The sequence below is a fragment of the Semicossyphus pulcher genome, unplaced genomic scaffold (genome assembly GCF_022749685.1).
Source record: "Semicossyphus pulcher isolate SPU_LCO1_2020_fin unplaced genomic scaffold, fSemPul1.0.p SCAF_11, whole genome shotgun sequence".
Classification (NCBI taxonomy): Eukaryota; Metazoa; Chordata; class Actinopteri; order Labriformes; family Labridae; genus Semicossyphus; species Semicossyphus pulcher.
The window spans coordinates 18,097,501-18,121,902 of NW_027211615.1; the positions used below are offsets into that span (position 1 = coordinate 18,097,501).

The 24,402-nt window shown below is 44.1% G+C and overlaps 2 protein-coding genes across 3 annotated transcripts in view; both read right to left on the reverse strand.

Annotated features, from left to right (window-relative positions):
- Positions 1–1,107, reverse strand: part of lamp5 (lysosomal associated membrane protein family member 5) — a 5,897-nt gene extending 4,790 nt beyond the window's left edge. The window contains exons 1-2 of the mRNA XM_069657188.1: positions 621–1,107; positions 1–113 (exon numbers count right to left, since the gene is read on the reverse strand). The exon at positions 1–113 is cut by the window's left edge and continues 66 nt beyond it. Coding sequence (XP_069513289.1) covers positions 1–113; positions 621–681 — 174 coding nt within the window. The 5' untranslated portion in view covers positions 682–1,107. The remainder of the gene's footprint in view (positions 114–620) is intronic.
- Positions 1,108–4,322: 3,215 nt separating this feature from the next.
- LOC138612946 (1-phosphatidylinositol 4,5-bisphosphate phosphodiesterase beta-4-like) overlaps positions 4,323–24,402 on the reverse strand; it is a 78,548-nt gene continuing 58,468 nt past the window's right edge. The window contains exons 13-40 of one of the 2 annotated variants that reach the window (XM_069686486.1): positions 23,951–24,059; positions 23,469–23,679; positions 23,244–23,337; positions 23,001–23,080; positions 22,828–22,912; positions 22,639–22,729; positions 22,455–22,550; positions 22,151–22,299; positions 20,821–20,916; positions 20,527–20,677; positions 20,255–20,339; positions 18,784–18,908; positions 17,983–18,034; positions 17,329–17,431; positions 16,879–17,043; positions 15,218–15,422; positions 13,982–14,070; positions 13,671–13,827; positions 13,536–13,585; positions 13,328–13,393; positions 12,627–12,742; positions 11,681–11,756; positions 11,383–11,558; positions 11,127–11,228; positions 10,981–11,038; positions 9,944–10,030; positions 9,352–9,388; positions 4,323–7,517 (exon numbers count right to left, since the gene is read on the reverse strand). In XM_069686486.1, the coding sequence (XP_069542587.1) occupies positions 7,441–7,517; positions 9,352–9,388; positions 9,944–10,030; positions 10,981–11,038; positions 11,127–11,228; positions 11,383–11,558; positions 11,681–11,756; positions 12,627–12,742; positions 13,328–13,393; positions 13,536–13,585; positions 13,671–13,827; positions 13,982–14,070; positions 15,218–15,422; positions 16,879–17,043; positions 17,329–17,431; positions 17,983–18,034; positions 18,784–18,908; positions 20,255–20,339; positions 20,527–20,677; positions 20,821–20,916; positions 22,151–22,299; positions 22,455–22,550; positions 22,639–22,729; positions 22,828–22,912; positions 23,001–23,080; positions 23,244–23,337; positions 23,469–23,679; positions 23,951–24,059 (2,988 nt within the window). In that variant the 3' untranslated portion in view covers positions 4,323–7,440. The remainder of the gene's footprint in view (positions 7,518–9,351; positions 9,389–9,943; positions 10,031–10,980; positions 11,039–11,126; positions 11,229–11,382; positions 11,559–11,680; positions 11,757–12,626; positions 12,743–13,327; positions 13,394–13,535; positions 13,586–13,670; positions 13,828–13,981; positions 14,071–15,217; positions 15,423–16,878; positions 17,044–17,328; positions 17,432–17,982; positions 18,035–18,783; positions 18,909–20,254; positions 20,340–20,526; positions 20,678–20,820; positions 20,917–22,150; positions 22,300–22,454; positions 22,551–22,638; positions 22,730–22,827; positions 22,913–23,000; positions 23,081–23,243; positions 23,338–23,468; positions 23,680–23,950; positions 24,060–24,402) is intronic. The other variant, XM_069686493.1, reaches the window with a different exon arrangement.

The following is a 24,402-nucleotide window of genomic DNA, read 5'->3' on the forward strand; positions in this document are numbered from 1 at the left end:
GCATGTCGTGCCGTTCTCCCTCACCGCGAAGATGGCTTTGTCCGGGTTGTTGGAGAGCCCGGACAGGTTCTCCCCTTCCTGCTCCGCCAGCACCGCGGACAGCGCGAGCACACCTGACCACAGAGGGGAGAGGGATATAAAGCGGTGGCATACATGTCAATGGGGGGGACAGATGGGGCACACAGCTCACACGCGCACCAAAAACATGTCAGATCAGCAGAAACGTAATGTTTAGCGTGAGGTCCCCCCACATCTTTAGATTGCTGATCTATCACCTCTGTTTCCCCACGCCAAAGTCAAAATCAGGTTGAAACACCGGGGACTGAAATCTGCAGCATCAGGGGAGCAACAGCACGCGCCTGGCTGCAGACTGAGCAACGTCAGAAAGTGACGAAGTGTAACTCTGATGATGTTTGAATCACTTTTAGATTCATGTGAGGAGGACATAACAGGTGAAATGTAGACACGCACACACTGCTGTCGTGCCTAACATGAGTAGAGGGTGCGCACGCGTGCACGCGCGCGCGCACATACACACACACTCACTGCAGTGAGGAGTCACGACAACAGCACGCACACACAAAAACCACACAAACAGAAACACACACACACTGCCTTACCAAACACAGCGAGCAGCAGAAGTCGGGTGCTCTCCGTGGTGCTGAAACCGATTCGTCCCATCGCTAACAGCTTCCCCAGCACTGCTTAACAGGGGCTAACTGACTGGGCAGCCGGTGCTGAACCCACGTAAAGAAACGAGAGAAAGACAGAGAGGGGGCGGGGTAGAAAAAAGGGAAAAAAGAGAGAGAGAGAGGAGGAATGCCTCTGCTCAGCGCCCAGAAGTCACGCTCAGATCATCGCGAATGCAGCAAAAATGTCTCCAGGTTGGACGTGAGATCCGGTTTCGGAGCCGCAGGAGCACCGCGGAGTTGTGTCTGTCCAAACCGACCTCCCTCTCCAAGGTTGACAGGTTTTAACCCAGAGACAGCTGCAGGACTGAGCTCCCTCTGCGCATTATTAACAGGAAGAATAAAAGTCCGTCACCTGAGTTAGTCTCCTGTAAAGGAGGGTAGACATGCAGTCTCGGTTATTCCCGCATTGCTGTAGTCTCCATCTCTGTGGGAGCAGCTGTAGGTTGGGCTGAAATGATGTATGTCTGGAGGGAAACGCCGACAACACCCCCTCCCTCCCTCCCTCTCTCAAACTCCACTCCTGCAAGGTTGCAGCTGAGAGTTCGTGAGAACCAGTGCTGCAAAAATCACTTCATTTAAAAAACCTCATTCAGATGCATCATCGGATGGAGCGAGATTTACGGCATTAGCTTCAACGAATATTTATTATTGTTTCAAGATAACAGGATGCATTTAACATTTCTACCACAAGTGGAACTTGAACCGGAAGGCTTTTTTCCCCTCTTCATCTTACGTGTGAGACCAATTACGCATACATAAATGTAACTTAGTCTAAACTTATGCCTATCATCCGTCAATAAGAATTACGTCAGAGCCCCCTTTATAAAAAAATAACTGTAAATAGGCTAATGTTCGCCACAATAGACTCCGATTGAGTGCCTCCCTCTCTCTCACACAAACATTAATATATATACACACATACATATAAAACACAGAACACCGTGTGAATTGGAGATAGTGAGATTTTATTCACTGTTAACAACCACTAAAACCATTATTAAACATGGCAGACCAGTGTATGCTGAAAGATGCAGAAACGTACTGTATGTAAGATTATGGCACACGTCAATGTTTAAATAAGTTATTTATAATGTATTGCCCATCACCCCCACCCACTCCAAGAGGAGGGGCAAATATGAACACAGGAGCAACCGTACACAGTGAAACTACAAGTTAGACTTTGCGTTTCACTCCGTAGCTGCAGTATCCAACTGGCAGGTTCTGGCTTTTACGCACGCAGTTTACGCAAAGTGCTCTGTTGTTGTTAACTGTTAAAATAATTCAAGTTCGTTTTTAATTCCTCTGTCCTCCTGTTAATGGCGTCCGGATGTTAGATGTCCAACTTTTGCAGGGCGGATTTATTGACATGACTTTGTTTTGTTCAGGAACGAGAGCATGAGACATCGATGCTGTTGGATGCTCCAGTCATTGCTCCAACGATTTGTAGGCAGTGCAGAGAGGCTCACGAGACACTTTTGGACATGCATTTAGAAAAGAGTAGCACATTTTCTCTCCGATGTTACAGGGTCTAAAAGTACGTGACCGTTTGGAGGTCAAACACTTTTTACGCATGACGCGCGGTGGTTTTTAGGAGTTTGGCATTCTGAAATGAAAGTCAAACTCGCACTTGACGGAGCTGATGCTGTCGATGCTGGGTTTACTGCCCACCTGGGGATGTTTCATCATCTGTGGAAAAGTTTCTGATCGCGGCATCCGCCCTGAAGTCATCGCTGGATCATCTTCAAACTGCTCCACGTCCTTTTTAAACTCTGGGGAGGTGAATCGGCGCAAGAGTTTGTTGCTCAACACGGAGAAAGTCGTGTTTGAAGAAGCGGCAGCATGTGCGCTGAAGTGAAGAGGTTCCGCCCTGCAGGGAGACGCTTCCCGCCTCCTCATGGTTCTGGATTTACGCAAAGGCACCAGTGAGCGCTCCGGAGGTGTGGGTCTGAGGACACTGGTTGGCAGACTACATCTTTTCTGATAGTAGCTGTCGTTAAATCTGCGCACCCCGAAGTCTGATAGTTTTGTCTCTGAATCATTATCACTTGTGTTATCAACAATGGGAGTCAGTAAGATTCCCAGAGCAGAGGGCGCGCTGCGTTCAGGGGTGTTTCTGCTGGGCCGGGGTGAGAAGAAAACAGGGTTCTGAGCCTCACAGCTCCGTGCCAGAGGAGAGAGGGGATCATCAGAGGGGGTCAACCTTTCCCCGACTCCAGGATACTTAGAGTTGGGAGAATGGTTGGAGGCTCGTGGAGGGGGTTTAGGGGTCAGGACTCCGGAGAAAACCAGCTCCTGTGGAGGTGAAGAGAAGCTTTCATTCTCTCTTTCAAACTCCTCTATGGAGTCCATCGAAGGCAACCGACTCTGCTTCGTCCAAAGCCTCTGTGGCTTAGTAGAAGTTCGGTGATTACACGTTTGGAGAACCTCAAGTTTGTTCACTAACAGTCCAAGTTTCCCGTCAAACTTGTCATTTACATCGCTACATCTCAAACTAAGTCGCGGCTGCGCACTTCTCTCAGCCTCATGGCTCTTCTTGAAGCTGCTGTTGAGCGCAAAGATGCACTCTGTGTGGCCGAGAAACTTTGCCACCTCCACAGCAGAGTTTCCAGCTTTATTCCTTCTATCTATCTGCAGACCCAGCCTCTTGAAAGCTCTCACCAGAAACTCAACCACTGCAGAGTGACCTGCTACTGCTGCGTACATCAGCGCAGTGTTCCCCCAGGCGTCCTCAATCTCCGGGTCCGCGTTGTTCCGCACCAGGATCTTCACAGCATCCAGGCAGCCTCTCTCACACGCGTAACTGAGCGCGGTGCGTCCGTTTCCGTCCTGACAGTTCACATTGGCGCCTCTCTGCAGGAGAAGCTCCACAAACTTACACCGGGTCAGACTGTCAGGCAGAAGGATGGACGAGATGAGGGGGGTCTGTGCGTCCTCTGTTTTGGAGTCAACGACTTCTCCATCCAGCGCGTCCAGAACGAACCGTGCCAGGTGGACTTTGTTTTTGGACATCGCCTCCAGGAGGATCTGTGTGCCTGTTTGCCCTCCAGACTTCCCCTGAGCTTTGAGCATGATTCTCAAAAAGTCCAAGAACTTATCGGAGAAATGACATCTTTCTGTAACACTGAGCCGCAGAGTGCTGACTAAACAAACCCATGGCGCCTGCTTTATAGAGAAGGGGGAGTGAAGGGGGAAGCCACGGAGTTGCCGGGCGACGCAAACATAATTAGCGCGCTTTGTTCGTCTTTCTAATGGAAATGCTTTGCTTATGATCACAATAAAGAGCTGCAGCGCTGCCTGTGTTCAAGAGCTGATCAGGGATATTAATTTAAGCTGCACTTGTCGAATGTGATTAGAGAGCTGTGGTCATTGTTGGAGAAATAAGTGCGGGGGTTGCGTGTCCGTGCGCGTGCTGCAGACACAGAGCGACCCCCCTGAGACATTTCCAGTACTCCGCAGGAACAGACTGAAGGGAAACAAAGTCTACTGTTGGTGTTAGAAAATGACCCAAAGAAAATTTTTTGATGTACTGTGTAATTTGTGTTGGTGTTCAGCACTTTATTTTGGTCAAACACAAAAAGTGAGCCACAATAACACCGAAGAAACACGACGGAGCCACGTGGTTATGTCCCATTTTACACCTTGTTTTATTGGTACACATACTATAAAACAGTATTAAAGGAGCTGGATAACAACAGTATTTTCATTGCTTTAAGTCCAACAATACAATATAAATACAAAAACACGCACAGGATGGTTCGTTGACGAGCTACAGTTCAAATAGAAAACAAAGAGATACAGTAGAAACCAGGAAATCAAATCTGTGACGTTGCTCTGCAAAAATAATCTGCTTTTTGACAAACTAGAGCCAAAGGTTACATGTAATCACACAACAGAAACATTCAACTAGTGCAAAAAAGCCTCTAACAAACAAAATAATCTTAAACTACACATTATATCTAATATATATAATATATATATTCATTTATTTATATATATCTTCATATAAATAACCCCTTAATTTGGCATTTTATCATTCATAAAATAACTGTAACTTCCTAACAGACACTGAGTGGCACATTTGAAAGCGATGGAGTAAAATTTAAAAGCACTTTTACTTGTTTATCTCTGCTCTAGATATGTGGTGAGAGCTTTATACTGTGTTGTGTGGTGCAGACAGGGCAGACCGGAAACAAACGAAAAGAACAAACCAGAACACCCAGTGGTTGATAAATGTCTTTCCCCAACATCCAACAGACCCACTCCGTCCCCTGAGCCCTTGTATGACAGAACACAATTGGTCAAAAAAAGTAAATTAAACTACATACATTCCAGTATATACAAGAACATCCCGTCTACCCTTTAACGTGAGTTACAGCAGAACAAAACAGAAAACAAACCTTTTAAAAAGCCCAAAATACCAAGAGGTGCTTTTATCCCCGCGTTTCTGTGTGTTTTCATACCAGCGTCATGACGACGGTAGACATTTGGTTATCTTTGTTGGTGGTTAGCCGTGCAGTGTGAACGCCTGGCATGATCATGTGTGCACCATTACTTCATATTTCCCGTCACATTTGTTTCTCTGAAGTGACTTTTTATTGAGCAGTGTCGCAACGTGCTCTCTCCAGCCGTCTGTAGTCCCATGTACGGTTGCATCTAGAGCAGGGCTGCCCCCTCAAATTCAACAATTCCAATCATCAAGAGAGGACCCTGAGTTGACTCATTTTGTCAGTCGAATCTTTGCACTTTAGTTTTTCTAAACTGTTGTTGTGCACAGTGTAATGCAGGACTTCAGCCTGGCAACTTTACAGAGTCTCAAATGACCCTTCAGGAAGTTCTTTGCTGGGAGCCAAATTATCTGCAGAGGTTTCACCAGGTAATTAAAGTAGGTCAAACACTGAATAAAGCAGCCTCATGTTAAACATCCGTGTTTCTCAGACACTGTGCAGCGAACATGTTTGACTGTGCTTAGCTTTTTTTTAAAGGAGAGAATTCATTCAGTTTTTGTTTTTCAAAGGTCTTTTACCAGGAGGCGATTTCCCACAGAGGTCTCCATCTCTCCAAAACAGATAGTCTCTCCAACCCTCTTTGCAGGCTAGCCGACTTAAATCCTTCACACGGTTAAAAATAAAGCAAATTAAGATGTTGAAGTGACTTTAAACACTTAGAAGAAAGTAATGAAATGTTTGAATGTCCAGCCAGGAGCTGGTGTGTGTTGATAAAGACGTACATAATCTTCATGTAGGCTGAACTAGATTGGAGTGCTGCTGAATTGGGTAAAAAAGGAACCAACAGCCAAATCTGACTCTACTGACGAAGTTTCAGAGTGGGGTTCAGCCCTGATTTAGAGGGAACCTGTTTGGGACATGAAACCCCTGGTGATGACAGTGTGTAGCGGCCGTGTCTCAGGCTTTGTCACAGCTCTGTGATAATTATTCCCCCTGATCACGTCAACAACCAAAGACCAGCAGGGACACAATGAGGATAACAAGCTGAGGTTGCTCACATGCAGTCAGGAAGCTATAAAGGGAGCACTTTACTTTTATCAACGTCTCATTGGCTCGGACTTCTGTCTGACAAATGTCTTGTGATGGGTGGCTTAATTACAACAATGTAATAAAGCAGAATTAATGTTCATTTTGTTACCAGTGTTTTACCATTAAAGGCTACAAATGACCAAATTTGGGTTACCGATGTTTTACAGATTAATTTTCTGGATTTTGTTTCTCCCAAAATTTGAGGGAATAATTATTTGCATAGTATATTTGATTGTGACGCCAACATTAGGAGCTCCTTGTTGTGAAACACAGCCGTCACACAACCTCTTGGGTCTTTTAGAGTAATTAAAACAATGTTTGACTGAGAAACACATTGTGCTCCCTTCATAGACTCAGCAGGACAATATGTCTTTTCATAGAGGGCTCAATCTTTGTCAAACAACAGAAAAGGTCAGAACACATCTGTGGAGTTTCATCGTAGGACTAGGTGAGATGGGGGGCTTCGCCACTCCTTCATACAGTGATTTTTTTCTTTTAAATACATTCTTACTGAAATACAGAAACCTACAGTAGTGCACTGCTACATTTTCCACATTGTTATGATGGCCTATCACATACAAAGTGCTCAGGACAGGACTGGTGTGTAGCATACAGTGTATTTCACAAAGTTACTCAGTTGTGCTGAATCGACATTAAATCTTATACGTGTTCTTCTCCCCTCTCTCGTCCGCGCTGTTAATCAGGTACCGATTTTAAAAAGGAATAAAACAAGTGAAAAGGAGATTGGATATTCACTTCCTGTGAGGGGACGTGTTTGTGCGTGTGTGTGTGTGTTATGTGTGTCTACACTGATAGCTGCAGCTCGTGTTGCCCGTATGAAGCAGGAAACATTGAAAATAGAAAATTCAGATCTACAAACGGTGGAGGAGGGGACGCGTCTGTCGTGTGTTGCTTCGTCTCCGAGGTAACGTTTGCTCTTTCCATCAGTGGTTAAACCCCCTGTCATACAGTGATAAGCGCCAGTTGCTCAGTGGTTCAGAGTTAGCGGGCGGGGTGAGGGTGCAGAAACTGAGTGGGGTGGAGGGCTACTGCGTGTTTGTGTGTGAACATAAAGAGACGGCACAGAGACAATGATGTGGGCAGGGGCAACGTCTCTGCGGTGGAGTGTTTCTGCACCTGCATGTGTGTGTGTATACGACTGTACGTGTGTGTGTGTGTGTGTGGGTGTGTGTGTGTGTGCTTGTGTCTCGGTCTCAGCCGCTCACACCACCGTGGCAGGTCTGCGGTCCATCTCCTCCTCCAACTTCACCATCTGCTGCATGTCCTTGGCCTTTGAGGAGACAAAGCGGAGTCAGACCCGACAGATGCAGAAAGTAAGCCTCTCTTTAAATGCACACGTGCAGCACCTGCAGAGGAGCCACCTCTTCTGTTATAATTCTGTCTGTAAGTTTGATCATCAATCAAAACTTAGAGATGCTGCAATACCAGTATTTCCTTCCTGATACCGATCCTGAAACCTGAATTTAGGAATAGGCTGATAGCAAGTACCGAACAATGTATGACAGTTTTTTATTGTTAAGTCTGACTGTCAGAAAGAGATTTAATTATTAATGTTATTTTCTAGTTCTAACCCTCTCAGGTATCCAACACAGAGCGTTGATGAGAAACAGATTTTTAATATGAAAATGCTTTATTCGGTGTAGCTCTAACATCAAATTCTCTGCTAGCACTGTGCTGTTGTTGTTTGCTATTGTGACATGATCAATGACCTGAAATCAGCTCCTCTTCACTGCTCTAAAACTGTAACCATAACTAATCCATGGTGGCAGCAGAGATCTTAAAGGGGACATATTTTAGCTGTGCAATCAATCAAGTTTTTGAATCACGTTGGTAACGTTTGTTTCCTTTAAAAAAAATTGTATACAAATTTTAATTTCATTATTTTTCGGAGCCTCTCCTACATCTTGAAACCAACAAGTCGTTTTGCCATTCAAAGGACCTTAGCCACAATTGGCTGACAGTATTTGGAGTGACCGCGTGCGTGCGCGGTCCCACATGGGGGAGCGGCTGCACTGCACTGTCGCTCCAAAGTGGCTGCTCTAGGATCGGTTATTCTGCTTTATATGTACGCGCCAGAATCGCCAGGAGGTATCAGAATGGTAGGATGAAACGACTTGACTACAAGCTCGTGCAAGAAGGCAGCCTGAGGCGAATGACGGTGAATGTCGATTGGTCGATTTCAGCAAGGTTCTATGTAGAAACCTGCAGCTGTTCTGAACGGCCCATTTCAGAGGTGACCTGTTTAAACATGTAATCCTGGAAAAACAGAATTATGCAGTTTTCACTTTTTCACTGTGAACAATAAACAGCCAAACATGTGAAACCCATCAAAATATGAGAATATCCATTCAGAAGATATGGCCCCTTTAAGTCTCTTGTGGCAGCGTAGAGCAACTTGCTGTGTGGGCACCTGTTATTTTTTGAGTGGAGAAGAGTAATGGATTTCCAGTCAAAGTACCTTTTTGGATCAGATGAGTGCATGTAAAACACGCAGATACCAGACCAACGGAGGCATTATCAATATCAGAAAAACAAAAAAACTTCTCATCTGTAAGAGACAAATCAGTTCCTACGTCAGCTATAATCCCCTCCTCTGTGTGCGTCTCCTTGCTTACGTTTGCAGGTAGCACAGCCCTCATGCCCAGCAGGAGTGATGTGTAATGTTTGCCACTAAATGTCTGCAGAGGGACACTGTCACACACTATGAAAGCAAATGATTATGAGCTGGAGTGAAAGCACAGCGGGGCAGGTTGGGAGCTGGCTGTTTTTGCTTAGTAATAGCTGGTGAGTCATGGTGATTAATGACTCAAGCTGCTAGTTGGCGCCGCTGACACCCGGAGAGCTGCAGAATCCAACGTTGGAATGGGATTTGACAATAGAAAGGAAAATGAATCACTTTCTTTCTTCTTACTATCTGTTTTCAAAGAGGAGCCTGGCGTGTGCCATTTCCCTGCGTTACTCAGACTGCTCATTGTAGTGTTCATTTCAATGGCAGGAAAAGACAGAGTTTAACAGGAAGCTGAGCAACATGAATGAAAGACAAAAGAAGAGATGGAAGGAACACATGATCAGATGGTAGAGTCGAGTGAGATGGAGAGGCCTACCTTGAACCTGTTTGTTTGCATGGTGTGATTTCAAAAGCTGTGCCGGAAAAAGCAAATGATATTAAAACAAATGAACATACATGTAAGTCATGTACATATAATGAAGTGTGACAGATGGTAAAATAAAACAGACAGATGGAGATATGACACCTTCATCAGCACGTTTCTACTTTCTGCTAGATGTTTCTGTGTGAAGAAACATCGTTCAGACTTTAATAGTTTGAGAAGGACTTTGTGTTTAATCGCCAGGACCTGTGTTTGTCTTTAAAGTCCCTTGTGGTAAAACTGATGCCAGCTATGTGGAACACTTCCTGCAAAGCTAATTACAGTTTACATCACAGATGATACAAACTGCAGACATTATCCTGGAAAGAAATCCCCAGTCTCAAGTTTCATTTACACTTAAAGAGCCAGCGGAGCACAAAGGAGCATAAAATGAGAGAGGGTCTGCATTCATGCAGGAGGTGGATTAATAAATGCGACGTTTAGACATTTCAGACACTGAGATAAAGAACAGCATTTGGCTGATTTCTAAATTTACCACATATTAGCAGTGAAATTCTGACTGTCAGGTTCTGTGTGAGTGTTTTACCTGCTCATTGAACTTCTCCAGTTTCTCTAACTGCTCTCTCTGGTTTTTCTCTAGCTGCTCCATCTCCTTCTGATGCTTCATGGCCAGCTGCAGACACATCAGAGACAAAGACGAGAAGGTGTGAATATTCAGCTACTGTTAAACATCATAACTAGGTTACAACATTAATCCATTTAACAATGATTCTTAAGGAATGACTTATTGCTAGTATATAAATATATAATAATATCAAAGATTTAGAGTTTGACAATTGTCTTTAGGGTGATCAATCACCCTGAGATTATTGTTGTTCAGAAAGTAACATGTTTGATTGCTTAATGTCAATCTAAAAAACTAAGAAAATATTTAATATAAGCTGCCACAGAAGCAATAGACATCCAAATACTCGTATGGTCTACATTCTACATAGACATGTCGAATCTGTAGGCAGGGACGTGGATTTCCAGGACGGCAATTGTTTATTGCTTTAGTCCGAGCAATATTGACCAATCACGTATCAGCAGGCTGCGGTGTATGCAAAAGCAGATTATGAAAAAGCAGGCGGAATGTAATCCACCGTAGTGACATCACGGCTCCCATCAGCGTCATCTGACAACGATTTATCTTCTTATTAATCTCTATAAACAGACATCTGCATGCTAACAGCTAACAGTCCGTTCTAGATCTAAAATTCAACTGGAGATAAATTCCCTGATGCTGCAGATTTCCCGACTTCCTCGAATGCATCAGAAATGATTGCTCCAACCTCCGTTCAACAAATGAGCCTTTAAAAAGTAGTTTTCTTCTCTTCTTGAGGACAGACCTGACAAAGCTTCATTTTCACGTTTTACTAATCTGCATCATGATGTTGAAATTTCGGCAAAGGTAAGACCCGTTAATTAAAGTAAATCTTGACTAGTCTTGACTAACCGCTGGCTAAACCGGACACGCCCGACATGTTCACTGTTGTCCCCAGAGGCTGTGTCACCTTCAGACTATAGCCAGTGGGATCTGAGATTGGTATGGCATTAAAGAATGGTATTAGAGAAACAACCTACCCTCTTCCTCTCATCCAGGAACTTCTTGGTGTTGCTGCTGTTTAACTCTCGCACTCGCCTAGAGAGCAGAAAAGAGCAGGACGATGTTACATGTGGCACAAAACACACGGTGATTGATGGTGGATACAGACGTATGTGAGACCCACCTCTCTCTCTCCGCCTTGTTTTTTATGCTCTTGTCCTGGCTGATGGCTTTACTGTTTTCCATGGACATCTTGGCCTGGTTGGCACGCATCTCTTTGCTCTGCCTAAAATTGTGAAACCAGAAGTCACATTGACTTAAAACAACAACACTAATACCTTTAGCTGAATGCACCATTAGGGGACCTGTCCCCTGCAGTAAATGGGTATATATATCCATATATCTGCATGTGTGTTTGTGTGTGTGAGACGGCCTCTTACCGTTCGTGGATGAGTTTTAGCTGCAGTGTCTGCTGCTCCTGGACGGTGGCCAGGAGTTTCTTGAGGTGTTCACACTGCTGTGTGACGTGGCTGTCCTTCATCTCCTGCTCCTCGCTGCTGTGACTACTGATCAGCTCCGACCACTCTTTAGTGTGCTGTGCTGTGATGTCCTTGACCTGCACAAACACACACGTCACAGGTACACACCTCGGTCAAATTAACTCAGCCACTTGTCATCCTTACAGACAATAACTTTGTTGAAAGTTTTTTTGGTTTTGGGAAAGAAGTTTTGTGTTACCTTGACTTTGTGATCAGCGACCAGTGTTTGGATCTTATCCTCCGTCTCCTTCTTCAGCTCTTGGCAGTTATTTTCCCTGAAAGGAAATCACATAAATATTATGATCATTTAAGTCATGATCGCCAAGATTTTCATCTAAATAAAAGTCTGTTGAGTCATTATCTATCACATGGTGATTGAGCCTATGGCCCACTGATGAAAGCTTTTGCATTTGCAGTATATAGTATTATTATGGACTGGGTGTCTGTGGCGACATTCGCAGAAAAAATCACAAGCGGCGCCCAGTTAGTGACGCGTTTTCCATCAGCCAGCAATAGTTGGTCTGCCAGAGGTAGGCGGAGCTAAGCGGCTGCTTTTCTGGTCTTTGTGTTGTGAGTAAACAGTAATCTACTATGGCTGAACAAACAAACAAAAGATGGATGACTACAGATACAACTTCAACAAGAAGTGAAAATCCAAAGAAAAAGAAACAAACTCGACGCTCAGATGAAGGCAAACAGTCTGAAAAGGAAAGCGACCGTCAGCGAGGAAAATCAAGAGTTACAACCGTGGACGTCACACATGCAACATTTTCTGGATATCTGGGAAGTGTGCTCCCGCAATTAGCTTTTATCCCCATAGGTGCCGCTAAAGAGGACGAAAATGAAATGTTCGAGATTACAGTTTTAAAGAACGAGCTAGTCAGATTGCTTGCATCTTGAAGGCAGTAAGTCAGTGAGATTATAAATATTATATAATTATTATAATGTAGTCTCTATTAACCTAAGTTTGCTACTTTATATGCCACAGTTTGTATATTTCTCTATTTCAGTGGACCAGAATCTCTGAGCGCACACACACCAGAGCAATGCAATGATGTAAATCCATATTGTACTCTTGGTTTTTTTCCCCACAATGCTCCCCGTGTTTTTTTCTTAACCCCCCCCCCCCCCCCCCCCCTTCTTACCCTCGTTTCTTGATGGCTTTCTCTAGTAGTTTCTCGTGGGTCGACTTCTCCTTTTCATGCGCTGACACCAGTTTATCCACCTGGGTGCAGTGAGATTTCTGCATTGTGTTCTGATCCTGTTGGAAAAATGAAAAACATGAATCTCCTTAAATATTTATTCAAACTTGTCCCAGGGTTGAATCAAACCTCCTCCACAGATACGATAATTAATCCTTAAACATATTTTACAATCATAACAAAACCGGCAGCTGCAAAGTAATAATTATGAAAACATTTAAACGTTGTTGTTGTCAACATCGAGTAATGAGCCAGCACATCTTTATTTTAGCGTTATCTTTATTCAGTCAACAGATGGGTCTTGATGTTACTATTTTACATTTGTGATGTAATAGGACTTGCTGTGATAATTAATCAGCCACTATGAATGAGCCAGCACCGACCATTGTCTGTGTGTTCAGCTCTGGTCAAAGGAGAAGCCACTTTAGCAAGTCTAATTCCTTAAAGGACACTGGTTCTGTGTGTGTTTGTCACAGGTAGAGCGTGTGTGTGTGCGTGGGTGAATACAGTGATGAAGCAGTATTCAGTTAAAGATGAAAGGTGGGACCCCCCACCCTCGCTCTGTCTCTGCTCCTCTGAGCCTCAATGACTGTCCAGAATAAGCAGCAGCCTCTTTGCATGAGCAGCACACGACAGTCACCCACCTTCGAGTGTTTCTTCTTTAAAGCGTTGAGCTCCTTCTGTTGCTTTTTAATCAGTTTAAGGTACGTCTGCAGAGAGAGAGAGAGAGGCCTTATTATGCAAGAACACGTTACTGGCAGCGTCATCCATTGGTATATAAGCACTCTCTTATATCATGTATATCAGACTGAGCTAAAGGATGAGTTAAGAATACAGAGTTGAGTTACCAACCTTCATTTGTTTCAAGTCATCAATGCTGACATTAGGCACAAGTGCAGTATCTGAAACAGGCAGAGAAAAGCAAAGTCAACATGGCATAAATATATAATAGTTTAAAATGTGTATGTCTGTCATCAGTATATCTACCCTTCTTGGCTTCTGCTGTGTTATTCTGGGCGGCGTTGGAGGTCTGGGCCGTGTCCGAGCTGGCCTGCGGTGTCACACTGGCCTTCACAGTGTCTCCTTTACCCTTTCCCTTCTTGTCGTTCTTTGAGCTTCCACTGGGAACGTCTGCAATGTCGTTCTACGGAAAGAGAATAATTAATGCAGGTGGTAAGGGACGCTGTCTTTATAGTATTATGCAGTAATATATCTGAGTACAGAGTGAGTAAACGCTGGTTAGCATTTTTATTAGCTCAAACAAAAGCTTTAGAAAGTGTGAGTGTTGTCATGTGTACCGTGTCAATCCCCAGCGCCTTCATCTGGTCGGCTCGCTTTTCTGCTATGGTCAAGAACTTCTTTGGGTCTGATAGGGCATCCACAATCGCTGAAACACACAAAACAATTCAAAATGTATTTATTTATTTTTGGGATAACCCAAAATCACAGTTTGGCTCAGCCTGTACAGTCTGTTCGGCATACGACACCGTCTATCTTCAGCCTTGATTCAGATAAGGGAACCCAACATGCCCCCCTAAGAAATCCCTTTCAACGGGATGTCACGTCAAGAGGAGCAACAGAGCAGGGATATCTCTCCCAGGACACACACATGAAACAGATGCTGTTGGTACAGAATAGTGCAATGACATAATCACACTAATTATGATGCACAATTACAGGACAGATAGGAGAGCACATGAGTTGAGGTATTATACTTGTACCAAGTGCATATTTAGCAATTCCAAACATCCTCCAAGACCCCAAACAATATGTAGTTTAGACTTACTAAAATAGTGCAAATAATTATGATAAAACAAAAGAAAGAGATTCATTTTTTTAGAATCATCTTTGAAACAATCCTTCTTCTGACTTTAAATGTAATCCTGCAATAAAGAGGCGGTTAAAGTGCGTTACATTGAATTTAATTCCACTCGTACAGATCTACAGAACTTTCACAAGGCGACCCTCCTTCATGATGAAATATTGCCTCATTATTTTCAGTAAGTGTGTGAGTGCAGACTGGGCCAGGAGATGGTTTTAATAAGACTGCTTCTTTAAAGAAAGGCTTTTACTTTGAGCGCCCGGTGCATCGCTGTGTGTGTGTGGCAGGGAAGTGAATCTGGCAGCGGATCGTACAGAAGAAAGCTAATGGTTACAGTTATGGCTCCTCAGTGCGAGCCCCTTGGCTTTATTTAATGACAATTCCAATTGTCCTGCCCATTTGTATGCCGCTGCCTGTTTTAAACTGTCTATTACTGCTGATTCACTGTCATCATCATTTGCACCATGCCATTAGTCTGAATGTTCAAACTAACCAGAGGCAGAGAGAAAGAGAGCGGCAGAGAAAGTTGCCTTCCTTTTTTTCTCCTCCCTACGGGCAACACAAGCAACTTTATCAGAGACACGAACTAACTGAGCAGTAAAACTTAGTAAGACAGTTTAAAATAAACCTGTAATCCTGCATTGAAAACAATTAGTACAACACATACGGTTCTGTGATTATTAAAAATAAGTGTGTGTCGTGTTCCCCTCACCTCCGAAGCCGTCGGGCACGTAGGTCTTGAGGATGATTTGGCAGAAGATGGTGGGCAACGCCTGGGGCTTGTTGCCCTCGTTCCTCAGCGAGATGTGACGGTAGCCAGCCTGCAGGCCGTCCAGAGGCAGGATGCGCTGGCCAATCAGCTTGTTGTTGTCGTCGTAAACGGCGATGCGCAGTACTGCCAGGTCCGGTAGGATCACCTAGGAGGGAGGGAGGAAGAAGCGAGAATAATGGAGAAAAAAAGATGGCGCGCAGGCAATTAAAGTCAGTTAGGAGTCACTTATCAGCCCTGTGCAACTGTGGGAAGTTTACTGAACTCTCTTTGTACAAAACGAGTTCAACAAGAAACTATTTTGCAGCCATTGCAATGAAATAGTCCCTCTTTTTATAGCTTTAGCAGAAACGGCGTCATTACAGGCAAGGTCAAGGATGAAACTGCAGGGGACACTATCAGGGGACAGTCACAGTGTGATACAGGAAAAAGGCATGATAGCACATAACACGCAGCATATCTCACCACTGACAAGGCCATCTCCTCAGCTAGTACGCACACAGGCAGCGGAGCGTGTCGTGTGTAAATGCATGTTTGTGTGTGTATGTGTGTGAAACTTTTGCCTGTGGATGAGCTTAAGTGTGCTCACCCTTGAAAAAAAGAAAGCGAGTCTCAACTGGCCTTGTGTGTGGAGATAAGTGAACGGAGGGAGGGGGATGATTAATACCTAGACGAAGGGGAAGGTAAGAGATAAGGCCGCAGAATACTCACTAGAGATGAATGGGTGGGAGCACCGGCTTGTGTGTGTGCTCACGCAAACGTAGCCTTGCTCATGATCTGTATGCGAGTGCTGCTGGTGTGTATTGTTCCCACCTTCACAGTGCTGTGTATGCAAGCATGTTAAAGGTGTGGCAGTGGGGTGGCGTGTGTGTGTAGATGTGAGGAACGAGTCTGCGAGCAGCTCTGCTTGTGATGCCCCTCTTTGATAGCACTGTGTAAGTTTATGTGTGTGTGTGTGTGTGTGAGCAGAGCAGCACTGCGGCAGGCTGTGATTGATGGTGTGTGTTAGGAAGCTGGAGTCACAGTCATGGCTGAGAGACTCCTCATTCTGCTGAGAGCAGCACTATTACACACACACACACGCTTCTCTCTCTCTCCTTTTCTCTCTGTATCGCCAATATCTCTCCTTCATTCTCCTTTTTTCTCTTCCTCCATCCCTAATTGTTTCTTTCTCTATTTCTTCGTGTTGTTCCTTTGTTCTTGCTGCCCTTTCTTTTTCCCCCTGTTCCTTCTCTCTTGAACCAAAGCAGCAGAAAGCCAAAGACTGTGCTCTCTCTTTGTCCCACTCTCTGGTTTGGTTTGTGATACGTTTAAAAAAGACCACAATAATTTTATTTTTTCAAAAGTCAAAATATATTGTCTTCCCTCCTTTTTCTCCCCTCTCTCTCTCCTGCTGTAAGGACAGAGTGAGCAGCTTGCATCATCGCAGACCTTTCGTCCAAACCAAACCACGCCTCACCTCTATCCTTCGTTTGACTGTTTAAATATCACAGCTTTCATCACAATCCAGACAGCACTAGAGTGCATGCATCACATATTTTTTACCTCACCGTGTCTGCTTTCTCACATTAGCAAAAATCCCCTTTCGCTGCCCTTCTAGCTACCTTTCTGAAGACGAAGGGCTCCTCGTTGTAGGCCGGGTTCAGACCGTTGTTCATCACCATGCGCGTACGGAACTCCTTCCGGATGGTGTCCGTCGGCAGCCCGTACATGTCCACCTCAACGTACGTGCCGATTTTCTTATCTGACAGGAACTGTCCAGAGAACACCTGAAGAGAAAATAAAGACAAATATTTTTGAAGCTGTAGATAATATTATTTGAATTATATGTGAAAAATCATTATTCACTATGATTGGATCTTGATGCTGCAGGTGAAAGATACAACCAAAAAACACCTGCATCAAGAACATACCCAAAATTGAGGTAAAATTAAATTGAATTAAGGTTTAAAAGTTTAAAAAATTAAAAGTTTGGTTTACAGTTGATATAAAGGAAAATTAAGACATAAGAGACGACTGACTGCCCATCTGGATTAGCATACAGATGACCTGACCTGTACGCTGCAGGTTGCAGCAATGACGCCGTCCACCGGCGTCTCTGAGAAAGGGTCAAACATCCTGTCTGAGCGCCGCATGAAATCCGGCTTCAGCAGGTACCTGACGCAAACAGAAAATCATCATATGGAAAATAAAAACACAGCAAAATCAATCTGCCTGACGTGATCTTATGACGTAGATAATCCCTCTAATAAAATACTATAATGTTTTTAGTTTCAATTAAGCTCTCATGTTCTGCTGGGAATAGGAAGGTAGTGCAGCTCTGTGTGTGGGAGCGCGTGTGTGTTAACCGCAGGCCCAGCAGAATGACATTAGTAATGATGGGTGTCTTTAAAAGCTCTGATCTTCCCACATATGAGATTTCCAGCATTAGCAGTGAAATCTCTGCCCTCGGGGACGGTATTAGAGCCGAGGGACGGAGAGAGAGAAGAGGAGATAGATGACTGCAGAGAGCCTCAGAGGCGGGCGAAGAGGAGCTCGCTTCCCCAAAGCACTCATTGGCTCTCGGGGCAGATAGTAGCTACGGTCGCCGCTGGCAACCACTAATGAGATGTGACATGCTTTAATTGATGAGCATTAGAAAGGGGCGGAGAAGGGAGGGATGGGATGGATGGGACGGAGCAAGGAGAGGAGAGAGGAGCTGTTCTCACCCGCAAGAGCCGTTGTACTCAAACTTCCCCTGGTTCAGCTGCATGGACAGATCTGAGAGAGAGAACGAAGGAGGCTCACATCAGTCACACAAACATCCAGCCTTAAACAAAACAATGTTCAATTCAGTTCATGTGCATCTCCTTCTGTGGAGATCTTTTTTTTCTTTCTCCCTCGAACCATTTATCCCTCCATCACAGAGGCTCCATCTCCTGTGTGACCCCCCTCCAGGCGCGCACATGCTCCGCTCCCAGCAGGCCATATGGTCCGACCACTTTCCCCTCCGGCCATGGGGCAGCAGCTGTTTTTCAACAGGCATCACTCACTGTAGAGGTGTGTGTGTGTGTGTGTGTGTGTGTGTGTGTGTGTGTGTGTGTGTGTGTGTGTGTGTGTGGCAGGGACAGCTTATGAATATATGTGTGTGTAACAGGGGTCATCCCAGTGAAATACAGTGGCTGAGTGGAGAGGGACGACCTGATGCTAAATGAAACTCAAGCCTCTTGCAGAAAGACTTTGAACTTATGCTTTTGAGTTTTCTCACCTGTCAAACGGACATATTGGATCTTTTACAAATGTCTCGCTTGTTCTTGTTATAATTGGAAGGAGAACATTTGGATCTGTGCATGTGCAAGTTGGTTGTGCGACAACACATGCAGAGGACGCTCACAGCATGATGTAAGAATATGTGAGGTCAGAAGTTCAGGGGTTGCATCTGTACATGCATGTCTGCTTGTCATGTGTATATTGTGTGCGGCGTATGGGTGTGTGCGAGGTCAGAGATCCCATGTTGTGTGCTGTGGTACCTGGGGTCTGGAAGTTGAGTGAGACCATCTGGCAGCCTGCGTTCCAGAAGATCTGAGGCATGTAATTACTGGAGTCCACCCGGCCCCCTTTGGGGTAGATCCGGCTCATCTGACGCTTGTTGTAGCTGCACTGACGCTCAGGAGCATTTTTAAAAAAGAGAGGGAGAGCATGTGTGTTCCTGCACATGTGTGGGGAGTGCATTTGAGTGCGTTTGTGCGTCAAACAGACTGCAGGACTATTTTTAGTGTGAACAGCTTGGGTCAAGCAGTCCCGTTGGGGAAGAGAGAGAGGCAAAGTGTGTGTGAGGCCAAGTCACACAGTTCAAAGGCACAACGGCCTCTAGAGGCCTCATGTTCTTTCCGACAGCAGAGTAGAAACAAATATGGCTGAAAAACATTCGCTCTGACCCACCATAACTCAAGTGACCTCGATTTATTAAGTTAAAACTCAGTCAGTTTATTAGACACTTCCCTTGCTGAGTAAAGCTGGGCAAATCTGTAGTTTCAAAATGACGATGTGAAAGGGGTTGCTTGTAACGACGAACCTACAGAGAAAGCTCCTGAATCAGCTCCTCCTTTCTTCCTTACAACAAACTTCTGTTTATTGTTCAGCTCTACAGCTTTCACCTTACTAACTTACTTACTGGCTATCATAATGTCTCAGAAAATAGCAGCAACACCCAGTTAGCAATTAGCGTTTAGCTGCTAAAAATCCAGATATTCCCTTGAGGAGTTGGTAGAGACCAAAAACAAAGATTAAAGAGAATATTAGGGATGGGCATTTCAAGCAGAAATGCTATTCGATATTCACTGGGAACTATTCGACTATGACTCAAAGATCACCTGAAATCATTTTTGTTTTTTTCCACACAGATCTCTTCGACGGCTGCAGAAGTCTCTGCATACATCTCAGGTTTTTCCAGTACCCGGCGCTAACGTTTTCTTCTTCTCTTGTTATTTAATTGTGGTTAGCAAACAGCTTTCAGATGTGCTACAGCCACCATCTGGCTGTAGTACCGCATTACAGCCAAGCGCCGGTAAAAACAATGAAAAACATATTTTTAAGATGAGACAATAGTCACATGAACTCTTCAATTTTTGTAAATTAATGACTATTCGAATATTTGAAATTCATGAACCACACCTAGAGAATATTGGACTTCAGGTTGCCTTGGTGAATGGAACTTCAAATGAATGATAATGTTGCTAAGTAACTGCTCGATGTGTAAAAAGGCAACCTCTCCCCCAGAGTGGGCAAAAGGTTTGATGTGTCTGTAAACATGTAAATGTTACATTACGATCACGTTTAATTCCTTTAAAATGTATTTTAAAAATAACATATAATGCTTATTAAATGCAAACTGAACTATAATAATTCAATAACTGCAGAATCTAGATTGTTTCCCCTTTAATTTTCCTCTTAAGAATTTTTACTGCTCAGCAAAGTTACGACTTTAAGCCCAAAGGATACTTGACAAACTCTATGGCGTTGGTTTTCAGGTAGCCCAGGCCAACAGACTCGTTAAAGGATGACATGTTGTGGTAGATGTTCTTTTCTGAAAGGGAGAGAGAAGAGAAGGACAAGTGCTTATGGCATACTGCTTTAACCCAGAGCCACACATGAGACTGAACTATTGATTCAACATCCTCGCACTGTTTTATGTCATGTCTTTATGAACACACTCGCTTTCAGAATCACAGCAGAGACACAAAGTTAAAAACAGAACAGCAGTAGAAGCTCACCCTCTGCCACATCAAAACTCTGGAACTTGACGGGCTGAGCGTAGTTGACCATGGCTGAGAGATAAGGGTGGATGTTAGTCGTGGCTCCCACATATGTGTACTGAGCTATCAGAGCCTCTTCAGAGTTCTCCTCTTCTCCCCCTTCCCCACCCTGCACAGGACAGGCACAAACATACATCAATACTTAGGACACTGATAGATTTGTCTGATGCAGAGCCCAAACCTGATGCTGTTTGGTAAGAAAACATTAGTTGTGTGTGATGGAGATGAATTGTAGCTCCAGTGTTTACTTGCCTTCTTGTTATTTTCTTTGTCAGATACTTCTGAGATATCTGTCGCATCTGTTGCTTCTGTGGCTTCTGATATCTCTGTCGCATCGTCATCAGGCACCTAGAAACAGATAAAGCACACAGACACGTTTAGTGAAACGTTTCCTCTTTAGTTCTTACAGGATCACGACTGATCAAGACCAGGAGACGAACATGCGATCAGTGCGTCAAGGACTATAGCCTCTGTACAGAAAAAATGCATTTGTCCACACAGGTAAAGGTGGAGTGCAACTCTACACTGGAATAAACAGTTCGCCATTATTCTGCTTCATGTTTTGACGAGATGATTGAACCAATAAAATTTGTTAAGTTTGTCCTGACATGACCCTGGATACGAACCTTCATGTTTTTGTATTCTTTAAGCTGTACAGGTATTTGACAACGAAATATCCCAATTTTGGGCTGCTATGCAGAGCATGTGGAATCGGTGTAAACATACAGTATGGATGACGCATTTATCAAACATATTACCTTTTTACTGATATCATTTCGATCACAATACCGCCCTGCTTTTACAGATACTGGAGAGAGGAGGTAAAGATACTGAGCTGAAGAAAAATACAGTTACGGTTGTAAAGCCACTTCTAAATCTGGTTGGCCAGTAAGATCGACCTTAAAGGAGCAGTTCACCCCTGGTGTCAGTCAAAGCTGGTGTTCTCTGTAATCGAAAGAAGCAATAATATTTGAAATTGGCGCCATAGCTGTGGAGAAAGTTGTACAAACAGCTTGTGGTTTCACCCTTTCTACATTCCTACAACACCCAGCGTGCATTGCGGCCCTCCCTCTGAAAGGAACGGCCCAGCGAGAGACACTGGTGTGAAATACTACCGTTTTCCAGTCAAAGACATTGTTCGCTGCAGGCAATGGCTCAGAGCGGTACAGAATCTGAAATACGACGAGAATATACCGGTGGATCGTCTAAAATTCTTTGCCTCTGCAGTCTACATTTCAAACCTGGCGATTTTGATCGAGACATGACATCGGAGGCGGGCGTCCTAGATTGAGGAAGTGTAGTTTAGCGAGCTCCCTGGCCTTCGCCAGATGACACGTTTTACGCAGTCTAGTGGAGGTTTTCCAGGGCCCATTGGAGAAGTGGATAGCGTCCTCCAAAGGCACAGAGCGAAAGTGCATTGTTTTCCTACCATAATGGCGTTAGCTCCCCATGATAGCATGATAGCACTGAGGTTGAAAATCTGTACTGGCCCTTTAAGCCATAGGCACAACTGGCCCATGACACTGTCGATGAATAGTTAAAGTATGTCAGAAGCCAGACAGTCAGAGAAATGACTACAAACCTTCTTGATACTGTTGTTGTGTTTTTCCTCTTTCCCCGTGCTGACAGAGTTACTCTGGGAAACACTGTTGGCCTCTTTCTCACTGGTTGCCTCTGACTGAATGCTGGGGGCCTCCGAATTCAGATCTTTATCCTCAGCCTCTTTTTCTCCTACACAAACACACACAAAAAGGCCAATGCGTATTAATAAAACATCTGTATTCTTTGAACATTGTTATTATTAAATCAAATCAGCATGTAACTCCTTGTTTACATAGTAGTTATAAACAGTACACACACACAAAGACATTAGTCATTGAGCTGACCGTTTTCTGTCTCCTCTTCATTCTCCTCTCCCATGATGATGGCTGTGGTGTTCGTCTCTCCTGCCTCCATGTGTTTCTTAAAGGCCTCAAGCTGTTCTGTATCACACAATCACACACACACACGTTAAAGACACAAATTACACATTAACTGGAGGTTTGACGAGACAACAAGTCGAGTACTTACTCTGTTCCACTTCAGGTTTCAAGCGTTTGTTTTTGATGAGGATTTTACGTTTGAGTTCATTTGGAGAGGGTAGGGGGCGCCCAGATTCAATCTGCCATAGAGAACATAATCATACATTTAAATACAGATGACTATCATACAAATGCAATAAACTGTGAGAGGCAAAGTGAATCAGGAAGAAGTGCATACTGGGAAGTTTTCCAGAGGCTGTTTGAGGAGGAATTCACCAAAGATCTCCTCACAATACTTAGCCATCTTGTACTGCTGTGGTTTACTGGTGACAAAAACACACAGGGAGAATGTATCTATAACAGTAGATCATTATGCTTAAACCTCTTTGCTTATTACATCTGTATTCTTACCTGCAATGGTTTTCAAAGGATAAAATAACAGGGTAGTCTGAAGTGACAAATGCCGTCTCCTTGATGGCTTGGATAACATCCTGTTGGAAGAGGAGAAGGAAGAGGATGAGAGGAGGAAGAGGGACACCCAGACATGTGCAATATCATGCTCTCAACACAAGGGGGCAGGCATAGCTTATGCAAAAAGCCAGTTACAACTGTTGCATGACAAGTAATGCAACAGTGTTGTGTTTGTGTATTCACCTTAAACAGGATGTCTGTGCACATGGCCTTGCCGTGAGTGATGATGGGCTCCTGGTCCTCTCCTTTTCCATCCCAGCAATCCAACTCCACACACCTGAAAGGAAGGACACCTCACTGTGACTGCACAGAATGAGCCAGCTTTACCTTAGCTACATGATTACACTCTTAAGTCTTGGTGTACATAGTTTAAAAACCATCTTCACAGGCCAATAGACTCTTTAGTACCTGCTTCCTGACAGTAGGACCTGGCGGTACATCTCTACTGATGACTTCCCACCAAACTGTCGCCCTGTAAGGTAAGTGTTGTGGGAAGAGCTGATGAAGTAGTGGGCCAGCGGTTGGTCCATTTCCTGGTACAGCTCGAGCCGATCCAAGAACACCGGAGCATTTTCATCTGACATCAGGTAGCGGCAGAAACCGTCACTGGACATGCAGCCTGGGAGAGAGGGAGCGAAGGGCGATAGATAATAGGACTGAGGTTAAAAAGTAATGCAGGTGCAAGGGCATTAATTGTAGAAGTATAATCCTGATAGACTTTTAGAAAATGGTAAAAACATGGAAATAAGGCATGCCAAAAATAAATCAATATTGGTAGAACACAGTGCCAATGTCTGTGTTACATACTGTAGTTTCAAATGTTCACAGGCAGATGGCAGCACAGCCAAAGATATCTCTGCCTCCTGTTTCCCTCCACACCTCTTTTTTACCTTTCTTCTTTAGCGCATCATCTCGCTCGTACTTCTCGATGATCTGCATTGCTCTCTTGGGGTCGTAGAAGGGGAACAGGATCTCATTTAACCGAGGGTCACGTTGATTCTGAGGGGCAACACACACACACACACACACAGATTGGTCCACATACATACTGTCTACCTAAATAAAACTGGGTGTTGCACATGAGCAGATTGCAGGGACACACAGGACAGGGACCAACTTTGCTTACATCAACAACTGTAATCTTCTTATTCGGATTAATAAGAGCAAAACGACATTGTTTCTTTTAGTTGCTTAATTATGAAATGGAGAGCAGGATGTAATTAACAATATAATACTCAGATGTAAAAAAACGCCAACAGGTGCAGTGATGATGTGTATGCTTAAAAGCAGGGGAGGTTGTATGTGTTGGAGAGGTTCAAGGCAGCTCTACTTTATCAAAACA